The 25,289-nt window shown below is 35.0% G+C and overlaps 1 protein-coding gene across 6 annotated transcripts; it reads left to right on the forward strand.

The window, feature by feature from the left end:
* Positions 1-1,184: 1,184 nt before the first annotated feature.
* LOC114403379 (E3 ubiquitin-protein ligase RLIM-like) lies at positions 1,185-13,632 on the forward strand. 6 transcript variants are annotated; one of them, XM_028366310.1, is made up of 10 exons: positions 1,187-1,391; positions 3,453-4,345; positions 5,539-6,208; positions 6,312-6,395; positions 6,966-7,163; positions 7,467-7,564; positions 12,607-12,706; positions 12,927-13,025; positions 13,106-13,188; positions 13,410-13,632. In XM_028366310.1, exons 2-9 carry the CDS (start codon positions 3,456-3,458, stop codon positions 13,166-13,168), a joined length of 2,202 nt encoding a protein of 733 aa, XP_028222111.1. In that variant the 5' UTR covers positions 1,187-1,391; positions 3,453-3,455; the 3' UTR covers positions 13,169-13,188; positions 13,410-13,632. The 6 variants fall into 6 exon arrangements, 4 of the variants coding, with proteins under 4 accessions (XP_028222112.1, XP_028222113.1, XP_028222111.1 ...); XR_003664648.1 differs by having other exon boundaries at positions 1,188-1,391; positions 13,106-13,241; XR_003664649.1 differs by having other exon boundaries at positions 1,189-1,391; positions 5,542-6,208; positions 13,106-13,241.
* Positions 13,633-25,289: the final 11,657 nt, after the last annotated feature.

Genomic DNA, 25,289 nt, shown 5'->3' on the forward strand with positions numbered 1-25,289 from the left:
CCAATGTACAAGTGTTGTTTATTTGTTATGTTAAGATTTTGATCTTTAATTTAGTTTGTTATTGTTAATATGTTATATTTACAATGTTGGCATATTCTAGTGTGATAGATTTTAACTTAAAAAATGAAGTCAATTTTTTCTTCTACATTTTTCAATTTTTAAAAAATATTTTTTGTACCATATTTTTATTCTTTTCAAATTACTATTTGAGCCACAGACCAGCCCATTTATCTGTGGGCTTTTGGGCGTCAAATATGGACCCTAAAAAAGGCATATATTTCATGGATTGAACTTATTTTGTCCATTTAAATGTGGGCTTCACGGGCTTGGCCATAAACGGGTCGGATCGGTTTGTATATCCACCCTTAATGTCATGTATTTTGAATTTATATTATGTACTAGTTACAACAATCTTATCGTGATATATATTTTTTAATTCACATTATCCACCGGTTGACATTTTTTTATATATTATGACTATTAAAAAATATATTTCAATAAATTTTATATTATTTTATTTGTATTGTCTATTATTCATCAAATATTATACATGATAAAAATTTGTCCTATAATTAAAGTATTTGTCGCAATCTCTTTTCCTTATTGAAGTGCATATCAAACATCAGTTTGAAAACATTACACTAATATTTGTTATATCTTTGAAAATATTATACTGATATTTCCTACATATTTCCTAAAATCTTGTAGTAATACTTCCTACAAAGAAGATGAATATAATGATTAAAATAATAAGAGGTAGTTGTGTAATTACACTAAATCAAACTATTTCAAATTAATTTTATTGATTTGGCTTAACTTATCAAGTTCATTAAGTCAAATTAATGCGGTGAACACCATTTATAACCTAGCAGGATTACTCATTTGTTTTTTTGGACCAAAGCAGGGTTACTGATTAATGAGTGAAAAATACCTTAAAAAAAGATTAATGAGTGAAGAAACAAAAATAGAATAAAATCCTAAAGACATAGTATGTCGACTAATCTATTTAATTTCGGTCAAATACTGAATATTGAAATAATTTGAATACGATCTTATGTTTAAATTTTTGCTACATTTGTATGAAAAGAAAAACATAATTTGTCATCTGAAACCTCTAACTAGTGTCTCAATTGATAGACATACTTTTCATTTAAGGGAAATAAATAAATAATAAATAATTAAAATTGTGCATAGAATGAAAAAGGAATAGAAGAATTTCCGTACCTTGATTTCAAGTCACTTTTTGCCCTGGGATTCAGTTTGCGCTGTTCCGATTCATCTACGTATTCCGATCGACCCGACCCGTTTCACGAACTGATAAATTCCCAACCATTCTCGCTCTCTGTTCATCTTTCTCTTTCAATTCACATTCCCTCACTACTACTCTTCAGGTATTCTCTCATTTATTTATTTATTTATTATTATTTTCTTAAAAAATTAAATTTCGTTGCTTCGCTTTTGCTTCTGAAATACGCACCAATGGTTTTTCTTCATTCCTTCAATTTGTCTTTTTGTTATATGTTTTCGTTTTTCGCTTTTGAATTGTTCGATTTTTATCGTTTCTGCGATCTTTTCTGGATTTATTGTTATTTTTTGTACCATATTTCGAATTTCTATCTGGGGTTGATGGTGTTTGTTTGTGCATTTGTTTCAGGTTTCGTTTTTTTTTTTGGATTCTTTGCTTGATTTTGTGTCATATAAATCTTGTTGCTACAGTGAAGTAAGTTCGTTTTTACCTCATTTTGGAGGAACTTAAACTGTTTTTCACGCCTTTTTTTTTTTGTTTTGTGATTTTTGTTAAAATCATTCAGTGAAGTTAGATTATTTCTTGTGATTTGTGGGATTTCATTTTTTTTTGGGACGAATGGTGAATATATCTTTCAATTATGAGTTTTTTTTATTATTGTATTTTATTTTATCGAATTAGCTATTATGCTTTCAGTTCAGTGTGATTGATTGGGTTTAGTTTCCGTTACTGTTGCTTTTCTTTGCATATTGTAATTGGTTTTCATTTGCAACCCTACAATGTCTTTCTTTGCTTTACCTTAGGGTTTATTTCAGTAATTTGTGTATGCCTCCGACTATGGAGATTTGATTTGGAAATTGCATTAGTTCTTTTATTGGTTTTTCGTTCAATCTGTGATCTCTTAATGCTTTATCCTTTGCCATTGATAGACAAATACCTGTCTAGTTGGCCATTGCCTTTGACTAGAACCTGTTTCATGAGGTTTCTATACTACCATGCTAAAAGCTTTTGTATATCATTGTTTATTAAAATCGGAGTCAATGTTTTGTAGCTTAAATATTTTGTTGAAATGGGTACAAAACATCATCATTTTTTCTTCATTATTATGTTTGGTGCTTGTTTGGATTTTCAGTTTTTTTCTTATGTCTTTTGGTGTTCTTGATGTAAAGAAATAATACTATTTATTGTGTGAAAAAAGTTTAAACTTTTGGATTTTTATATCATTTTGAAACAGGTTTCTTGATGCTGTATCAGAGGCTGAATTTTTTTGACTTTAACTCTACAGAAGTTTTTCTTTGTTTCTGTTAAAAAAAGTTTTTTTTCTCCTTTTTTGCTCAAATAAGGTTGTTTTAAATGGTGCAAGGCTTTAGATTTCCCCTGTTAAATTTTAGAGTTGTACTATGCACTGGCTTCTATTCATTTAATTATTGTTTTACAAATTGTAAATGAAGTAAGTTATTTGGAATATTAGAAAATGTGGATAAAGTACCCTTGATATGTTTGTTATGTGCGGTGCAAGCTCAAAATTATTTCCTTGGCTAGTCTTACATGATGGAGTTCTTTGTCTTGCATTTTTAGAGAATGTTATGTTTGGTGTGCCATATATGCTTGGAACAATTTCTTATGACTAGCTTGACTAATTTTGGTGGAAGGAAGAAACCAATTTTTTGTCACAATTTTCCAACATTTGTTATGCTTTGTTTCATATGGTTGGAGGTGTAAGCTCCTTAAAGGAAATCTCCTTGCTATACTTTAGGTGTTTGGCTTCTATATATAAAGTGTAAAACACATGCTCCTTCAAAGGGCTTTCCCTTGCATTTATGTTGATGGTTTGGGTTTGTGTTGTTTTGCTATGTTGATATCTTTTGTTCTCTGATATTTGATTTTTCTTTTTCTTTTTTCTTTTTCTTTTAAGGAGGATCATGTCCTTGTATCCCTTTGCATTCTTCTCCATTCTGTTCTATTGAATTTATTCCCATTAATTTTTTTTGTTAAAGTATATTTTTACATTTGCATGATCTGAAGTTTTTATTCCAGTAATATTTTCCATTATCTACTTTGCAACCATTTTTCTGTTAAATATGTTGGCGTAAAGTGTTTTTTGTGTATTTGAACTTTTTTATGTGCATAAGTTACTTTCATTTATGTTTATTACTTTACTGTTTTATGCAATATTTCATGATTGCTCTATTTGATTTAAAAACAGGATATGGCAGAGGATATGAAAATTGATCATATTGTGGAAGTTCCTGATACCCCAGATAGAATAACTGTAAGGCGTGATGATCAGAAATATTTAGGTAATCCTGAGAAGAGGGGGAGAGCTTTTAATGCTGCTGATGAAAAGAATAACCACAGTAACTTTATAACATTGTCCCCATCAGAGGAATCTTATCCTTCTCAAAATGCTCCCATCTTTAGGAGAGCCCAAACTGATGGAGCTGAAAAGATGGAGAAAGGGAAAAGTATAAGCTCCAAGGTTCCTTCTAAATCATCTCATCGTGGTATTTCTATTTTAGATTTGACTGAAGAGAGTGGAAAGTTCCGACATCCGAAACCAGCTTTCTCACATCGTGGATCAAGAGATAATGCAACTGAAGACAAGAAAACACTAAAAGCAACTAATGGGAACTCTTTGTTGCCAATCATTTCTGATTCTTCTAATACATCTAGAAATGCCTTAACTGGAAAGTGTAAACTAGATATTAAAACACTTCCAGGTACTAATATATCTGTGGACCATGGCAAGGGTATTTCTCTGTCTAATGATTCTCAATCACAAAATGAAAAGGAAGTGTCGTTGCCTCCTCGTGTTTGTACCTCTCCACGAGGTAGAGGGCACAAGAGATTGGTACGAAATGGGTGCATTTCACCTCATAATATTGCAACAATGGAAAAACAATTAGCAGAACAGAGCAACCACCAAACTAAAGATGCTGAACAGAGTCATACTGGTCATTCAGTTTCTAGCAATACAGTGTCACCGGTTAGTGTTGATGACTTAGTTGCTGAAGAGAGAGGCGATGGTAGAGGGAAAGGAAAGGAAATACTTGTTCATCCTTCATCTCATAATAGACTGACTTTTCGCACTGCTGCCAGGTAATGTGACTATGCTTCACACATTGAAGTGCTTTTTAGTTTTAGTGAATGACTTGGAGTAATATCACCTTTTCCTGGTAATCTGGAATCAAGAGTTATATATGATTTAACTGCACGGAAATATTTAATTATATCAATAACTGTTTGTAGCTTGATAATTGACTAAGTAACTAATGTAAAGGCTGTAGCAACCTAGTGAATCATAATAATGGATTGAATTTGAATCTAATAAATTAAGAAGAGAAGGCTATCCAATATGCTCAATATTTTAGGGGGTTTGTGTAATTATTTCTTTTCTTGGTTTATTTGTTTATTATTTTTTTATCTTTTTATTTATTAGAAATTGGTTCTCTGGATTTCATGAAGTCCATGTATTTAATAATGTCTTTGACTGTGGAAGTTTCAATTGAATGAATTTGATTTTAACTTTTGGGGTTACAACAAAAAATAAAATGAGACTTTGTTCTTTCATTACTTAAAATCAAAATGCATGCAAGTGGTTCATTTATAGAGGTAAAAAATTTTATCATAAAAAATTGTATGTTTATTGAGTCGATATAGTATAAATCTCTTAATTATTGAAGTTGGATTGAGTTGTTGGAACTTCATAAAGTTTTTGACAGAGGAACATTTTATTATAACTTCTGAGAAAAATAACAAGTCAGAGAAAACTCTTCCTCTAGCATTATGGTAATTCTGATTGTCCTAGTATTTGGGCTTAGGGCTAACGGCTTGTAAGGTGAGGAGTGAGGACTGCCCAAGCCTTATAAGGACTACATTAGCCATATCTCTAGTCGATGTGGGATCTCAACCCACCAAGGGCCGACATCCTGACACATCACTCAGCTTTTCTGGTCAGCCCCACTATAGGCATTACGCAGCCCTTGCGGTAAGGATTGCCAGTTTTGCAATCCTATTTCATAAGTTTGTCAAATATTTTGTTAACCAGGGAATCATTGCAAATTCTGTTGGAGGTATGAATACTGTCATTGTGCATTGCAAAGCTTTTTTTCTTTTCTTTTTTATTTTGCTGGTTGTTAAAAGCCAAACTTAATTTTGACACGTAATGTTTGTAGAATCATTATGGAAAGTAAAAAGACATGACATTTACTCATATATAATTGTCAGATTGTGTACATTTTTAAATTGGTTACATCTTGTTTCTGTTTCTTAGAGCATTTAATTTTCTTCAGCAGCCCTGTGACCAATTATGAAGAGATCAATGGTCCCAGTAATGCTATAAGAAATCCACTTCAATACTCTGGGGGCCAAGGTGGTTGGAGAACTACACATAATGAGAGGAATGCTAATCAGCCCTCTAATGATGTAAATGGGCATCATTCAAGGAGAAGTGATGATATTGGAAGATTTAATTATAGACAGAATACAAACAGAATGGACAGAAGAAACACTGGGAGTGGTCAAAGCAGCAAGCATGTACATGTTTCTCAATCAGATCATACAGCTCAACCAACTTCTGTGTTCAGTCCATATGTGGACCAGTCATCTAGAGCCCATCCTACTGCTGACATTCTGACCAAAAGGCAAAGGAAACGTGAATCACCTTCAGGGATTATGTTCCTCGGTTCAACTGGGGAATCATCAAGCTCATCCCAGAACCCTGAAGTGATTGAGTTGTTATCTACACCAAGGGGTTCATCAAACTCATCCCGGAGCTCTGTCTTGGATCATGAAGTGGTTGATTTGTTATCCACACCAAGGTATGCCAACAGATCATCTGAAGATTTAGATGATAATGACAATAGCTCGGAAGCTCGGGCACGGCAAATGGAAGCAGATGAGAGATTGGCACGTGAACTCCAAGAACAACTGTATCATGATGATCCTTTTGAAGGCAGAGGGGTTGGTTTTTCTTTTCTGTATTGTTTGCTCACCTTTTGTGAGGTATAGTTTAAGCATATGTTTCTTATTTACAACAACTTTATCACATGTTGATTTGCTGCAGATTGATGAAGATTTAGCATGGGACCTGCAGCGTGCAGAGGCTCTTCTGCGTACAACTATTGATAGCCACAGCATGAATCAACCTGTAACTAAACCTCTCTCCTTCTCTGATTTTAATATATTGAAGAGAACTCCCTTCTATATAAGCAAAGGTTCTTGTGTGATCCACAAAATATTGTGTTGTTAGAATGCTTTCTTTTATGCTGCAATGCTAAAATTTGTTCTGTATACAAGACTCAGATCATTTATCGATGGTGGAATTAAAGGTGGAAATGTCTGGCCTGCAAGGAACTTGAAAGCTACATATGCCATAACCTTGTATTTGTCTTTCTTGGCATAACTGTACAGTTCTCTACAATTGATCTATAATGGGCATAGTTTAATGTTATCCTTTATCCATATTGTTGATAGGATGCAAGAAAAATAGTTAGAACTCATACTTTAAGTATAATGGATATCTTATTGCTTAGTCAGTATGCTGTTTATTGTGTGTAACCCTCCCCTTCACTCACACAGTAGTTAGTGGGATTAATAGATTAGTATCTTGGAACCTTGAATATGTTCCATATTTCTGGAAAGTATGGGCTATATAGGGAGAGATAGTAATTGATAATTGAGTGTGTGTATATTACTAATCTCTGTTTTAATTATACAGACACAGCTTCCAAGGGCAAATAGACAGTCTCGCACACGGTTTCAACAAAACCCTTCTAGAAGGAGAGCTATGGCTCAAGCTTCTTTCTCTAATAGAATGTCACAGTGGAGGAGTCGTTCTACAAGTCGGACCCGGGCACCTAACACATCATCTAGGGGAAGAGGCCCCCAGTTTCCTTTGGATATGGACTTAGATATGGTATCTTCTTACCACTTCCCCTCTGTTCTTTTCTTGTTTCTTTTTCTATTTTCTCTTTGCATTTCATGATAGCTTTGTAATGTAATTTTTGTCCATAACTTCTATCTTCCTCACCAAATTATTATATATCATGAACTTTTTCTTTTGTTTAATCTCAACATAAAAGTGTGACTCTTTTAGCTTACACTACTTCTTGTATGTCAGAATTTTTATTGTCTTTGAATTTTTAATTTTGTATTGGAATTAGGTGGCATTTCATAAGTATAATTTTAATTTTCAATGGCATGTATTTCTCCTGTGCAGAGACTTGATATATTGGAAGCTTTAGAGGATTCAATAGGGGATTTCAGCGATATGGGAATGGCTGATGACATCTTTAATGCACGTCGTGATTTCACTGAGTAAGTTTATATTGAATAATTTATGCGCATAAGTTATGCTCCATTCTTGTGTAGAATGATACCAACAAAAAGATTCTTCTCATTTCCTCATTTAACAAGGTGGTCTCCAATTCTAAAGATTGGTGGATATCAGTATTCTCATTCTCATTAATATTTACATTTTGAATTTTCTTTTTCTTGTAATGAATGTGGATGGAAAATTGTAGAAACCATTGTGCTTGACAACTAAGAAGTGATTTTCACTTTTCTGCAATAAGATCAAAGAGTAAGTATAGAAAAATGAACTGTATTTTTCTATATTTGAAAAAGGTACAATGGCGTGTATAAATAGGGTTTCAAGACTGATTCCGTACACTAATTTAGAGCTAAAAATCAGGAACCAAAATCCCTATAATTGTTGTAACTAAGAAAGGAAAGAAATAATAGCAAATCCTAATTATAGATGTACAATCAGAATTGCAAGATTCTGTCTAATTTCCGCAATCATCTACACTCCCCCTCAATCAGGGTGATAGATATCTATCATTCCCAGATTGGTTCTGATGTCCTCATATGAGCGTCTTGGAAGAGCTTTAATTAGGATTTCTGCTGTTTGGTTACATGATGGAACATGGGTAACAACTATAAGGTCTTGGTCAATTTTTTCCTTAATGAAGTGTTTGTCAATCTCTACATGTTTTGTTCGATCATGGTGAACTGAATTTTTGGCCATGCTTATGGCAGCTCTGTTGTCACAGAGTATCTTCATTGTAGAGTTGGTGGGAATCCTGATTTCTTCCAACATCCTCTTCAGCCAAATTTCTTTGCAAATGCCTTCCATGTGCCATGGCTCTTAGTTCGGCTTCTGCCCTACTCCTGGCTACCACGGACTGCTTCTTGCTCCTCCAAGTTATCAGGTTCCCCAACACAAAGGTGCAATAATCAGTAGTTGATTTCCTGTCAGATGCACAACCTGCCCAATCTGAGCCTGTATATACAATGCCTTTGTTTGAGTTTTTCTTGAAGTAGAGACCTCTGCCTGGGGTACCTTTGAGGTATTGTAGGATTCTCCTCACAGCTATCTCATGAACATCTGTGGGATTTGACATATGGCGACTTGCCATACTTACTGCAAAACCAATATCCGACCTGGTATGTGTCAGGTAGATTAATTTTCCAACCAGACTTTGGTACCTGGTTTTATCAGCTGGAGGACTATCATCTTCGGAGCTATTCTGGTTGGCTGGTTCTATAGGGGTGTTGGCTTTGCACCCAAGCATCCCTGTTGCTTGAAGTAGATCTAGGGTGTACTTCCTTTGAGACATATATATCCCATGCTTTGTTGAGCCATTTCCATCCCTAGAAAGTACTTAAGCTGCCCCAAATTTTTGACCTCTAATTCTCTTTCCAGAAAACTCTTCAAGTGATCGATTTGGTTATGATCGTCTCCCGTGATTACAATGTCATCCACATAGACGATAAATAGTGTTACCTTCCCTTACAATGAGTGTTTAACATTGTGTGATCTGACTGACATTGGGTGAACCCCTCTTTCTTGACAACTCGGGTCAATCTCTCAAACCAAGCTCTCGGAGATTGCTTAAGACCATACAATGACTTCCGGAGTTTGCATACCTTATTTGAGGTGCTGGTTGCTTCACAACCTGGAGGAATCTGCATGTACACTTCCTCTTCCAACTCGCCGTTTAGGAAGACATTTTTGATACCCGCTGTTTAAGGCCAATCTAGGTTTGCTGCCAACGACAAAATAACTCAAACTGAGTTGATTTTGGCTACTGGTGCAAAGGTTTCCTCATAGTCCACCCCATATGATTGGGTGAATCCTTTTGCCACTAACTTGGCTTTGTACCGGTTTATACTACCATCAGCATTGTACTTGATAGTAAAAATCCACTTGCATCCAACTGGTCTCTTTCCTTTAGGTAGAGTAGTGATCTCCCAGGTGTTATTCTTTGCCAATGCTTGAAGCCCTTAATTCACTGGTCCATTCTGGATGTTGGAAAGCTTCCTGAATGTTTCTTGGGACGTGAGTGCTATCAAGCAATGGTACAAAAGCCTTGTATCCTTGTGATAATTTTCCATAGGACATATATTTTTCAATTGGGGTGTTGAGTGCAGGTTCTCACCCCTTTTCTCAAGGCAATAGGCATATCCAAGTTACTTGTATTAGTATGAATGGATTTAGAGTTACCTGTGGTAATTTCATTTTCAGGAGCCTGGTCAGATTCATGGCTTTGCATTGGAACTGTGATTGGCTCTACCGCCTTCTGGTTTCTCCTTTTTCTAACGTAAACCCTCCAGTTTTGGTCTTGACTCCTTGGTTGAGCTTCTTCTGGCTCCGCAGAAGCAGTTTCTGTTGGTACTGCTGATGCAGTTTCTTCAATCTCCAGTTCTGCAGGAGCAGTTTGTGCAGTCTCCAATGGTGTAGCCATCTCATCCTTTTATGAGTCTAAAAGTTGGAATTCTGTTATGTCAGTCAAAACTGACATCTTCTCCCCCTGAATGCCAACTTTGGGATAGTAAGGCTGATGCTCGAAAAATGTCAAATCCATTGTATGATAGAATTTTCTGGTTGTGGGAGAGTAGCACTTATACCCCTTTTGGTGAGGTGAGTATCCTAGGAATATGCTTTTGATGGACTTGGGATCAAGTTTACTACGGTGCGGCTCTAGGTTGTGAACAAAAGCTGAACAACCAAACACTTTCATGGAAATTGAGGTGAGGATTTTGCTGGTTGGGTAGGTGGTCTGAAGGACTGTGTGAGGGGTGTTGAAATTAAGGACACTAGAAGGCATTCTGTTTATGAGATAGGTTGCGGACAATACAGCTTCTCCCCAAAATTGTTTTGGTACATTTGTGGCCAACATCAGTGATCTCGTTTCCAGTAGGTGTCTATTTTTCCTCTCTGCCACTTCATTCTGTTGTGGAGTGTCTACACATGAACTTTGATGCACAATTCCATTTTTTTGTAGGTAGGAATTCAGCATGGAATTATAGTATTCACGACCATTATCTGTTCTCAGCACCTTAATGTTGGGTTGGAATTGTGTTTGCACCATTGTATGAAAAATTTCAAATATTCGTCCTACTTCTGACTTTTCCTTCATAAGAAACACCCATGTGACTCTTGTGTGGTCATTGATGCACGTCACCAACCATCTAGAGCTGGTAATATTGCTGGCTCTTGATGGTCCCCATACATCACTATGAATTAGCAAGAATGGTTGGGAAGGTTTGTAAGGTTGTGGGGGGTAAGTGCTCCTGGTATGCTTGGATAATTGACAAGTTTCACAATGAAAATTTCCTAGTCTTTTATTGAATAATGATGGGAACATTTTTTTCAAATACATAAAATTTCGGTGGCCTAACCTATAGTGCCACAACATTACAGACTCTTTGCTTTTTGAAGGGATCACTACACATGAATTAGCTTTGGGTTTGTTATTGGAATCTTTAACCTGAAGGAGATAGAGCCCATCACATTCTTCAACACTGCCAATCGTCTTCCTCGACCACAAAATCTGGAAAACACACATTAGGGGAAATTTTAGTGACACAGTTCAAATTGTTTGTCAATTTGATGATAGACAGCAAGTTGCAGTCAAGTTTGGGTACATAAAGTACTGAATTTAGAGTGATATCTTCTGAAATCAAAACTGAACCTTTACCAACAACTTTTGTGGTGGACGGGTCTGATTCCCTCTTGCTGCCAATGCTGAGTTTTCAATGTATGGGGTTGGCACAATGTTCCCTAGCATAAATTTTCTTCTGCTCTCTTCTCTTCTTACTTCTGAGAATACTTCCCGTAATTTTGGAAGTTCCAAGTACTCTTCCACGTACTTCATCAAGGTCCCTATTAAGCCCCATAGAAATTTGTAGATTCTGTCCTTTCCCACCATCTCTCTGTATTTCTTCTTGTCATCTGGACACTTCCATTCTATTTCATCGTAGGTATCCAATCGCTGCCAGTATCTACTCAAGGTGTTGGAAAATTCAGTGACTGATTTTTCTCCCTGTTGCAGGTCATGTAGCAGGCTCTTGATCTCAAATATGGCTGAAGTGTTGTCAATATTTGAGTATGTCTCCTTCACCGCATCCCATATCTCCTTTGTGGTGTCATAATACATGAAGTTCTCCCCAATTTCATTTGTCATCGTATGAGAAGCCACATCACCAAATTGTTTTCCAGTTGCTATTTTTGAAGGTTGGGATCCCCCTTTTCTGGTTGTTTGGGGTCACCCAAGATATACCTTTCCTTTCCTTTTCCTTGGAGGAAGATGCGAATTGACCTCTCCCATTGGATGAAGTTTTGGCCATTCAGTTTGTGGCCTGTGATAGGGAGAGCAATCCCTTCAGGTGAAGCTGGTTAGCAGCATGCCAGTCTCCCCATTGGTTACGTTTTCTGTTTTCTCCCTTTCCATGGTAGGGCCAGCGCTGGGTTCAGGGAAGTATTAGATCGAGCTCTAATACCATATAGAAAAATGAACTGTACATTATAGCTGTACAATCAGAATCGCACGATTCTGTGTAATTTCCGCAATCATCTACAGTAAGGACTGGGATATGGTATATGAATCAAGCCGGACAAATGTTTCCCTTTCTATTTGTTGACGTAGAAGATTATTTTGTTGCTCCTCAACCAAAATGGTCGAATGTTTATTTTAATCTCTAAAACTAAGCTTCTTAACTTTACATTTGTAAAATTGAGAATAGTAAGCATGACTTAGAAGAGTTTGTGTGTGTGTGTGTGTTGCGGGGGGCAGTAGATGAGACAAACAAGCCATAATTGAGGGGAGGAAGGCAACATAGAAGTTCTTCGTTCTGTATATGAAGTAGTATTCTACATCTTTAAAACACAAGTTTTTTGGCCGTGCAAGGACCCCCGTACTGTACTCTGTTTTGCATGTGTTTCTATTCCTTCATATCTTAAATTTGTTATGAAGTTCTTGGGTATGGTGGCTTCACAATTGTTTCCAGAAAGCTTTTATTTATTTTTATCTCTTTTGTGTAAAAGTTAATTTAAGGTTCATGCCCTCATGCAGCGCTGATTATGAAATGCTATTAGCCCTTGATGAGGGAAATCACCAGCATACTGGTGCATCTGCCAATCTGATCAATAGCTTGCCGCAGTCCACCATCCTGGTAATTCACTAGTGTCTAGTGAAATTAGTTATCCATTTTTAGGATGAACCCCTAACCCTGGTTAGCTTTTTACCCCAACCATTCATGTTCTGTTGTCTCAGTCTCAATTTCAGTTTTGGGGCTGGGAGCCCGGTGACTGGTGAGAGCAGAAAATACGGGTTATGTGTAATTGGGACCAATTTTTATTCAATGCTGATATATGTTTTCATTCATTTGCCAGACTGACAACTTCACAGATGCATGTGCCATATGTCTTGAGATCCCTGTCCAAGGAGAAACTATTCGCCACCTTCCTTGTTTGCACAAATTTCACAAAGATGTGAGACCATTAAATGAATATATTTGTTTTTTCTATGCAAAAATTGTAAAATGCTAATTTGCATTATTCTGTTATGGCAGTGTATCGATCCTTGGCTGCAGAGGAAAGCATCATGTCCGGTGTGCAAGTCATCCATCACCTAATTTATTTTGGGATTTAAATGGTTAGTTTAGGGTGCTGCTGTGTGTTATCTCAGCCACCTCATTGTCTTTCAAGGTAAAAAGAAAAAAAAGGTGAAATTGTAATAGACATGCAACTCAATGCTCTATTTAATCTGTTGATACATTAGATATTCAGAACTGAATATAAAGTTATATAACAAGCTGCAAGTTGGTAACTTTCAATGTGCTGATATGCTGTTACTGTCTTTTGAATTATGATTAGTTCTGGGACATGAATGATGCATGTCGAGAAAACTGCTCTGAATCATGGTGTGTAATTGAACTTCTACTGTTGGTGCTAATGAGGAGTGTCTGCAAAGGAGAGGCAACTCTGAAGGCCGTATTATTTCTTAACATAGATGGCCATTTAGGAATCCTAATGTTGAGATGTAAACCAATATTTAATATTGTAATTTTATTACATCAACATTTTAGCTTGCTTGTCATATTTAACATTCTAAAGACAATTGTTAATATACTTTCTCCCCTTTACCTCCCTAATAACTCTATGTTAATTGTCGTTAATAACTATCAATTTTCATTTTTTACTTAATCTCCCAAAAAGTTATATTAAACATTTAAATTTAAAAAAGTTATCTTAATCTTATGTGGAAGTATGTTCATAAAAATTTTCTAATATATATATATATATATATTCGAGTAAAATTCTTTGCATTGCAATGTCTTTGGTTTGACCTTTCATAAATGGAGATAGAATAAAGTGACCATAATAAAGACACTTTTATTCTTGATTTAACACATTTTCATTATAATGTTCAAAGAGATATTCTTATTTTTCCTTGAATCATAATAATATATTGTTTTGATCTATTTCTAACAAACTAAAAGAATAATATTTCTAATTGGCAAAAGTTTTAATGACATATTTACTCCCGTAAAAAATGATTTATTTACATTTATAATTAATTTTTTTAATCAGATTGTAAAGCATGAAATTTTTAATTATCAATAATTATTTTCCACTATAGATATACAGTTTATTATATAGCTGGCAAAATGATTTTTTAAATATAATAAATGAGAAATAAGAATTAAATGTGTTCAGTAAGATACGTAATTTAAATAATTATTTTAAATATTTCAATAAATCTAAAGTGAGAGTTTCTAATTATAAAATAAAAATTAACAAAAATATTTTTTATGATATGACATTTTACCTATATTTCTAGATTAAAACCAAAATTCAAGTGGTGTTATGACATATACGTTGATTTGCTGATTTGCGAATAATATTATAAAATGTTTTAAATTTTTAACATGTAAAAATTTGAATTAAGAATTATAAACTAAAAATAATAAAGATTTTTTTGTTAGATACCAATCATGGGAGAAAATAGTTGGTTGAAGGTTCAACTATTTATTATATTTAAAATAAAATATTATAAAAAAACAAAAAATAAATTATATTTTTAGTCCTTCAATTTTCATTAATTTTTTATCTAATCAGTCTTTAAATTATTAATCCTTTTGATTTTTAGCCCCTACCATCAAATCTCATCGTTAATGATGACATGGCAGTTGCTGTTTATGACATTTTTTTAAAACCACAAAAAACTGCTTAGTGAAACAATCTAAAATGTATCTAACCATTTTATTGCTTCGCTATTGTAATAATCTGCAATTCAAGCAACCACCAGAGGCACACAAAGCATCTGCGCCCAATAAGCCATGATACACTTGAATCAAACATCCATTCAACTTAATTCATCATTTCACAACCATCATTCGAAGAACAACAACCTTTTACTGAATAGACTAAAGGTGCATATGCCACGGTCAGATTGAAAGGTAAAATATACAACACCACATACATTCAAAGGTCTCATAATCTTGTTGAAATCACCTAAAATTCCGATACTCCTCACCAAAAGATTTCATACAATTATATTATTGAAAATAAGAACACAGAGGATTGAAGTAAGAATTGTCTTCGACGAAAGACAAAAATATGATTCTAATTCGTTAATTAATCCAAATCTAAACGAAAAACTCATTGTTCAACTAAAGACAAAGCTGATTCTCATAATTGTTTCAGTTTCTTTTTCCTTCAGTTGTTTTTTTATTTATTTAAGGGAACTTGGATTTGAATGCCCAAAAGGAGAAGTTTCTTTGTGTTTCTCTTTTGTATTTTTAGTGCTTGCAATTTTTAGTGGTTTTAAAACTGTCAAAAATTATTTAATACCTATTAAATACATTGGTTAAATAATTTCTAATCATAAAAAAAAAGTTGTCACAAAACATAACTATCACATCTTTGTTAATGGAAAGACTTAAGAGTGGGAACTAAAACACATACGAAATAATAATATACAAAAGTCAAGTCAAATAAAAGTTTAGGGACTAAAAATAAAAGTGGATGAAAGTTTAAGTGAGTGAAAGTCATATTCTATCTAAAGAATATTACAGATTTGTAAGCACAATACAAAAGTTGATCACTCTTATAGAAAGGGTTGAAGCAGAAATGCAAATTTCTTACTTAGAGATATTGCTCTAGATGTTGATGTTTTGGAATGCTTCAACTATTCATCATGCCCTTAAAAAATGTCTCATAAAGCTCCAAAGACCATTGAGATGGGCTTCACTTAATTGACAAGCTTTTGGAGCAAGCAGGTACACTTTACATCTGTCATGATGTGACAACATGTAGAGCCATTCTGGCGTTGTCATCCTAAGGTTCCCATTTTAAGGAACCTTTTTTATGGGCATTTTAAAGAAATATCTAAATAGTCATTATAATGTATATTGAGAACAAATCCATACTTGATGAATTCAATTGATAAAGTTCAGGCTGATATCCCTTTCTGAAGTAGCACAACTTCATCACTCTTACACTTATTCACAGGTTCAAGCATTCTGAAGTTGATTACTTCAGAAAGACTAAGTAGAAGTTCGGCTGTTGGTGTGTTAATGTTTTGCCCAAGTTCAAACCGAGTGACATTCTTCAGTCTTTTATTCTGATGTTTCTCATCAATACTTTTCATGGATAGCTTCAACTTTCAACATACTTGCATATTCCTTATGCAATTAGCTTTCACTTTCTAATGTGCCCTTAGTGTATGTGGCAACATATGGAAAGTGAAGTGCTATATCAACTTCAGTCTTCTGATGTTCCCTCTGTATGTGTGGCATCATATGGAAGAACTGATGTTGTCCATGTGATGCTTCTTGAGTCATTCTTAATCATTCTAATGTCCAGCTATTCAGAGTCAAGGTCTTCTATATTTTGATGTTGACTCTACTAGATCTTTATTTTGACTTTGTATGCTCTTCTTGTAGCCTTTGATAAGTCTTCCATGTAAGGCCTTTGTTGTTCTGTATCTTGCCAAGACCTAAGTACTCAGAAGGAAGCAAACTTCATCATTATGATGGGCTTCAAGAAATGTTCTGAGTCTTAAATTTGGCATTTGTTTTGAGTCTTTTTGAGAATCATTTTGAGCACTTCAGAATGAATGAACATGTATGCTTCTTAAAGTAATATACACAGAAACATTTAAACAAAATGTTAGTCACCACTGAAATCCATCATCCTTTCAATTTTCATTGCTAATGGTTTAAAACTAGGGATATGGATTCAACAATCTCTCCCTTTTTTATGATGACAAACCCTTAGGAGCAAATTCAAAGGGTGAAAGTGTTGGACAAGTGGCCTCAATAACTTAAGAGGGGGGTGAATTAAGTTTCAAAATTTTCCCACTAACACACTTTAACCCCTTTTTAAATGATAGACTCAGAATGCAGAAGAAGAAGAAGAAGTAATTAATTTAATAATGTTCTTTTAACTGCGCAAGACAAAATAATTTGCAATAAAATAACTGATACTGGTTCTGTCACTTCCTGTGCCTATGTTCAGTCCTCAAGCAACCCATTTGAGATTTTCCACTCTCTCTGTAAATCCTTTACAGACTTTGAACACATCTTAGGATCCCTCACCCATGTGTTCAATATTCTCACAATCCAAGACACAAATAATCTCTTGATTACAACTGAGTTTATGAGATGAAAAAATAAAAGATTTCTCTCCTTTAGAGTAGATGATACAAATTAAAGATCCTAGAAGAATTCTCAATAGATTTGCAGGTGTTTGGCCAATAGTTGTTTAGAGAGTATTTGACAATTAAGTTCTCTTAGAACATCTTTCTCTTGTTTTTTGAAGTCAGACACACATATATATAGGCCCATTGTGTCTTTTCAAAATGGTTTGAAGAGATGTGTCTTTTCAAAAAGCTTTTATGAGATTATTTCATTGGTAATCGATTACAGGATTATGGTAATCGATTACACAGTTAACACAGTTATATTTTGAAGGGTCATGACTTTTCAAAGTGTTTTCTGAAGTATCGTTACTGGTAATCGATTACAACATTTAAAATTCAAATTTCAAAACCCTTTTGAATAGATAATTTGAAATCTTGTCTCTGGTAATCAATTACAGTACTGGGTAATCGATTACCAGTGCCTTTGAGTTGTTGAAAGCAATTTGTTTGAGGCAAAAACTGATCAATCAGTGAGATTCTTTTAACAAATAAACTAAGGCCTTATCTTTTTCTTGATCTTGTTTGCTTGACCTTGAATTAATCTTGAAGCAATCTCTGTTTGCTTAACCTTGAATGTTTTGTTGAAGCAACCTTGTTTGATTATACCTTGGCATCATCAAAACCTGTATTCATACATTCATAGTGTCAGACCCTAATTTCGTTCGGGAACTATCATTCACTGATGTTTTGATTGTCGTTAGCGGAACTGCATTAGAGGACAATGATTAGCAAGAAAATAATAACAATAACCATAATAATTCTCAATAATCCATTAGTTCAACATACACTTAACAAAACTAGTCATCAACTTTTACACAATTCAAATCAATCATGCTTAGAATGATGCATGCACCCGACTCAACTCTCAAATGCAATGTGGCACCATTTGTCAGAAAATAGCCTAAGCGTATTCACGTGACACTCTCACTTAGGAATACTAGACAACAAGTTGAAAAACTATGAGTACTTACTGACAAATTTTATACTATTTCCATGCAATATGAAGTATGAAACATGGGCATCATCAATGCACTAATCATGGATAGTTAAAGATTCAAAGCCATCTCCTCCCCTCTCCAGGGATACTTAAAACTCTTTAACCACTCTATTTCCCCCTCTAGGGATATCCAACATGGTCATTCCCCCTACCCCTATGTACGTACACAACATACATCATGTCATCTCAATGTCATTATCAACATCAACATCATCCTCATCAACATCAACATCATCTCATATCAACATTATCATCAACGTTAATATCATCTCATCTCAATATCATCATCAACATCATATCATATAAGCATTATCATCAACATTAATATGATCTCATCTCAATATCATCATCAACATCAACATTATCATCAACATTAATGATGTAAGCTTCATTGGAGCTTGTAGGCCTAGGATCTTCTTCATCAATGGATTCCTTTGCTTCTTGGAAGATGAATGGCAGTGGAATGGAGAAGGAAGAGAGAGAGGAGACGCCACTTCAGGGAGAAGATGAGTCTAGAAGAAGCTCACCACCATAGGAGGCCATGGATAAGAGCTTGGAGGAAGAAGGAGATGAATGAAGTGAGAGGAAGAGAAGAGCACGAAATTTTTTGCTCTAAATGAGCTTTGAAATCTGAAGTTTAATATTCAAATGATCAAAGTTGAAAAAAATGCACACACAAGGCCTCTATTTATAGCCTAAGTGTCACAAAATTGGAGGGAAATTTGAATTTCTATTCAAATTTCACTTGAATTTGAAATTGAATTTGTGGAGCCAAACTTTGGAGCCAAAATTTCACTAATTATGATTAGTGAATTTTAGTTATGGTTCAGCCCACTAATTCAAGACCAAGTCCAAGATTCTCCACTAAGTATGCTTAGGTGGCATGAGGCATGTAAAGCATGAAGCACATGCACAAAGTGTGACTATATGATTTGACAATGGGGTGTAGCAAGCAAATGCTCACCTCCCCCTCTAAAATTTAATTGGATTGGGCTTCTCCCAATTCAATTAAATTTATTTTTCAACACACACATTAAATATTCACTTAATGCATGTGAAATTACAAAACTACCCCTAATACAAAAACTAGTCTAGGTGCCCTAAAATACAAGGGCTGAAAAATCCTACATTTCTAGGATACCTTACCTACATTATGGAGCCCTAAATACAAGGCCCAAAAATAATGAAACCTTAATCTAATATGTACTAAGATAAGTGGGCTCATACTTAGCCCATGGGCCCGAAATCTACCCTAAGGCTCATGAGAATCCTAGGGCCTTCTCTTGCATCTCTGGCACAATCTTCTTGGAGTCTTCTATCCAATGCCCTTGCGGGGTAGGATTGCATCAATTAATATCATCTAATCTCAATATCATCATCAACATCAACATCATATTATATCAATATGATCATCAACATTAATATCGTCTCATCTCAATATCATCATCAACATTAGCATCATCTCATATCAATATTATCATTAACATTAACATCATCAGTAATCACATTCCACATATATACATATAATTTCATGCTTGGGATTAACATTTCATAAGTCTTTAGACAACACAAGTCTCATAAAAAAACAATATCATTCATAATTTTATTCATCAATAACAAATATATTGCATCCCATTAGTCGAAAACACAATTTTGTTGAAAACCAACATGCATAGGGACAATTATACATCCCCATAGTTGGGTTCCCTAATCCCAACTATGGTACGAAAAGTTGTAAACCAAAAATAAATTCCCTTCACCTATTGATATCTCACCAATTGATATGTCTCCGTTAGCTCCTATTTGGGTTGCTTGAAAGTCTCTCACGTTCATGTTTTTCGGTCCAAATAGAGAGCTCTATATACCAAATCAAAGACAATTTAGTATAGATTTCAAGGAAAATGTTAATATAAACATTTGGGGTCAAATACCCATCCAAATTAAAAAGGGACTAAGGGGTGTTTCTGGGTCTACATCAAAGAAACGTCATTTTTGAATTCCGATCATGCCAATGTGATTAGGGTTCAGCGAAATTCATGAAAACAACATCAATTTTACAAAAGGGTAACTTTTACAACATCTAATTTTCAAAGGTTTTTCAAAGGAAATGTAAAAACATCCTATTACGGTGCCTAAATCACAAGAGATACTAAGGGAAGCTCAAACTAACTAGGAGAAGGCTTATAAATCATGGTTACCTCCAAGAAACCGCAAAGGGAGGATTGGAGGCTCCGTTATTTACTGAATCCTTAGGTTGAGTTTTGAAGATTCCACTTTGATTAAAGTTTTCTTTTTCATGCAGTGGTTCGGAGGCAAGCCATCGTAGCTTGTGGCAATCACTCGTGGTCATGGGTGGTAGAGGAGAAGGTTTTGGGTGTTGGGTGAGGGTTTGGGGGAGAAGAGGGCAGAAAATGCATATTTTTATGCTTCTAGATGTATTTGTAACCTGCAAGACTTGCTCAGACTTTGCTCACCTAGGCGAGTTGGCCCAACTAAAACTTGCCTGGGCGAGTTCTGGATGAATTCCTACTCCAACATATTTCATTGCTTTTGTGCAAAAGTCATAGCTCAGGCTCCAGATGCTATTGTGATAATCCTGATGGTCAAAACCTGAAGACCAGGCCTACAAGCCAAACAGGAAGACAATCCAACGGTTAACGAGTTCAGGATTGTGGTTTTACCAAAATAGGTTTTGGGTAAAACTCAAAATCACATAGTTCCAATGCAGATTAATCAAACTCCATATAACTTAACATTTACACCAAGCAATCACACATAGATAATTCACACAACACCTCAAATAATTCAAATTAATTAAACAATGTAAGAATAACTTAACATTCACACCAAGTAATCACACATAGATAATTCACATAACACCTCAAATAATCCAAATTAATTAAACAATACAAGAATTACATAAAACATCTATTTTTAGTTATCGAAATTTTAGGGTTTTACGACTCTTCCACCCTTTTAGAAATTTTGTCCCTGAAATTTACCTAACTCAAACAAGGCTGGATAAGCTTTTCACATCTGACTCTCTAGTTCCCCCATTGCGTCCTCTCCTTATGCGCCTCCCAGATCACCTTGACCTACAAAATCTTTTCCCTCTTAAGTGCTTTGTCCACCTATCCTTGATCCTCAAAGGCAATGTTTCATATGTCAAGTTCTCCTTTACTTGAACGTCATCCAATTCAACCACTTGAGATGGATCATGGATATATTGACGGAGTTGAGACACATGAAAGACATTGTGGATGTTAGAAAGAGACGAGGGTAATGCAATTTGATATGCCACAAGACCGACTCTTTTGAGAATTTGGAAGGGGCCAATAAAACGAGGTGTGATTTTTTGGAATACATGATCACCATTCCACAGAGTGACTCATAGGAATACATGATCACCAACCTCGAATTCCAAATCTTTCCTCCTTTTGTCTTGATCGCTCTTCTGCTTACTCTGAGTAGTCCCCATCCTCTCTTGGATCAACTTGACCTACCTAGTGGTTTGTTGTACCACTTAAGGTCCTAAGGTGAGGCTTTCTCCAGGTTCTAGCCAGCACAAGGGTGTCCTACACCTTCTACCATACAAGGCTTCATAGGGAGCCATGCCAATGGTAGAATGAAAACTATTGTTATTGGTGAGCTCTATCAATGACAAAAAACTCTCCCAACTCCCTTTTTGTTCTAAGACACACGCCTTTAAGAGGTCTTCCAATGATTGAATGGTCTGTTCAGTCTAGCCATCAATATGAGGGTGGTAGGCTAAACTTAGCCTAAGCTGAGTTCCCAATGCTTTGTTTAGACACATTTGTTTTTAAGACAATGATCGATTTATTTAGAAGTCTTTGTTTTAATCAATTACCATGTGATATAATCGATTACTTCTCTTTCTATAAGTAGTTTAAAAGTGAACAAGAACACTTTAATAGATTACTTTGAGTATCTAATCAATTGCATTGTTCTTGAGTTGTTTCCAGATTTTGGGAAGAACACTTTAATTGATTAAAAAGATAATCTAATTGGTTAATTCATTGAATTAATCGATTACCTTGTAGATTTAATCGATTACAGACGATTATAACTATTTTATCTATAAATAACCAGCTTGTGTTCTCTTCAAAACATATCTCAAAATCTCGAAAAATAACACAATAAGCCTCTAAATGAGCTAAGAGCATGTGCATTTATTAGCTAAAGAAAGAAGAGAAAAAAAATACTTAGAAGAAGTAACTCACACCTTCAAATCTTTTGATTGTAAAGATCCTTTGTGATAAGTGAGTTGTGTCACTTTCTTAAGTTCAAGAAGAACACCTCGTCAGTTAAGCAAGGTTTTGCGGAAAGGATTGATCAGGTTGTGTCTATCTTTACTCTTGGTTTTTGTGTATGATTTTACACATCTTTTTGCTTGTGCATGATTTTACACATCTCAAAGTTCAATCTATAAAATGTTTGTATCTCCTAGTTCCACAAGCATTCAAAATTGCCGAAACAGATGCATCTGACATAGGTTATGGTGGTATCCTTAAACAAGGAGTCAATACCCAAGAAAATGTCATTGCATACACATCAAAACATTGGAATTCTGCACAATTAAAATACTCAACTGTTTAAAAAAAGTTTTAGCAATTGTTTTGTGCATTTCCAAATTTCAATCTGATTTATTAAATCAAAAGTTTTTAATCCGGGTTGACTGTAAGTCAGCCAAAGATATTTTACAAAAGGATGTCAAAAATCTTGCCTCGAAACAAATTTTTGCAAGATGGCAAGCAATTTCAAGTGTTTTTCATTTTGAAATAGAGTATATCAAGGGCACTTCAAACTCTCTACCTGACTATCTTACCCATGAATTCTTACAGAGAAATATGCATGCCTCCTAAGGCATCCGGCACCTCCCTAAGGGGAGGAATAACTACAGGAAAAGGATTTAAACTGGCTCTACCAATGCCATCTTCCAAAAAGAATTCACCATCAACATCTGGGTCACCAACCCAGACTGGGTCATCTACCCAGAAACCCAAAACAGAAGGGTCATCCACCCAGATAGTTTCAATTAAACCTAAGTCATCGACTCAGGAACTCCCAAAAAACCCAACATTAAAACAAACTAAGGCTTACTATGCCTTCCCAATACAAACACTTTTGACCCTTCAAGAAATTGGCCTGACCAAACTTCCAAAGAAAACATGGGCAGACATTGCCTCAGAATCAGATGACGATTCTGAAATTGATCTACAAACTCTTATTCAAAGAACCAAAGAATCTAAAACCATTGCTAATCATCCAAAATAAAAACAAACTTTATCCCAAAGGGCAACACCAACCCCAAAACCAACTAACAGTTATCTATATAAAAATAAATTTTTAACTATTATGCAGATGGAGTTAGAGTATTGGGACAAGAATCCCTTTAAAGCCATAGCTAAGGCATTTCCTTCTAGATTCCATTTCAAACCAACTACAATCAACATGACTAGAAATTTCTATGAGTTCATTTTGATAGACTCAAACTCAATGTCCATCAAACACTTCAAAGACCCAAATGATCCATCATTAAACACCCATTCAACAATTCAAATCCTAAAACTTTTACAACCAAGACAATTTGGTCCAAATCTTAATGAAGTCAAAAAATTCTCAATTCCATTTGACCCACGAGGTTATACTTACTGGATTATGTGGATGCTTGGACCAATGTATTTTGGCACCAAAACAATAAATTTAAGCATTCATGGCTTATTTATTTTAAGACCAACGCGGCCTATAATTTTCCAAATTGGTTTCTCCGGTGGTGGGATCTTTTTGGTCAAATACCTAATATTTTTCTGGAGCAAGTTCAACAAGGATTTGCACAATTTACCAAAATGTTTAATTCTCAGGAATCATGAATTCCAACAGACTTAAAATGTTTTTCCAGTTTTGCTTTGTCCTAGATATTCTCTTGGCAATACAGGTATAGTAAGATTGAAAGCAACAAGCAATTCCCATCACTTCAGGGACATGCTTTTGTCAAGTGGTGGAATCAATTCGACACATCCAAAGCTGAACCAGTCCAAGTTAAACTTTGGTTCAAATCCCATCCGGAGTTATTGAAAGTAGTTGATCTAGAGACTTCGTTGTTTCTCAACCAGAAGTCCCAATTAGCTGCCTTCCTGGCTGGCTCCAGTTCCAAAGAGCACCTGACCAAAAACTTAAAAGAAGTTTTGCAATTGCTTCAAAAAGATGGAGAAGAGGGATCTTCGTCAAAGAAAAAAGTCACCAACTCTTCAGATAATGATGATGTATTCTACCAGAATGAGGATGACTGTTTGGTATCTCTTTAAATGATAATTAAATTCAAGAATACAGTTTTTGTAGTAACAATTTCGGTCATGTAACATGTATTGTAGCTACAATTCAATTTTAAGTCTATAAAAGGAATCCTCAATCCTATTGGGAGACACCCTTTCAGATAGACAGTTTTGAGTCACGAATAGAGAGAGAAGCTCTGAACACTCTTTGTAAGCTTTTCTTTCATTAATAAATTTTCAAGTTGTTTCTCTCATCTCTCTTCTCCTTCTTAACTGATCATGTGCGGCTCTACTGCCACTTCAGTTTCTTCTCTTCTTTCCCCTAACAAATCCAGTGCGGCTCTGCCGCCATTTCTATTTTCCTTTTTTAATGTTTTTGTTTTAAATCTTTGCATGTTTACTTAATTTGTCTTCATTCCATTTATTTTCTTCATATTTTTTTTGTTCTATTTTATTATTGTTCTTACTTCTCATTTGCCCGTTTGATCCCTCTCCGCTGATCTCTGGTGTGTGTGTGTGTGTATCATTTTGCTACTGTGATCAATTTTTTACTATATAAAGTTGTTATCTTTGATTAACGCACTATTCAATCCCTTCTTCTAGTGTGATTGTTGTTATTTCATGGATGTGAGAGAAGTGATATAGAGAACCCACGGAAGGTGGTTAGCTTAGAGAGAGTGTCTAAGATGGAAACCTGAATAGGTTAGAGTAAAATAATACTTGGGTAGCTTGGAGAGGTGAAAGAAATACTTGCATTG

Source organism: Glycine soja, chromosome 20 (assembly GCF_004193775.1).
Source record: "Glycine soja cultivar W05 chromosome 20, ASM419377v2, whole genome shotgun sequence".
Taxonomy (NCBI): domain Eukaryota; kingdom Viridiplantae; phylum Streptophyta; class Magnoliopsida; order Fabales; family Fabaceae; genus Glycine; species Glycine soja.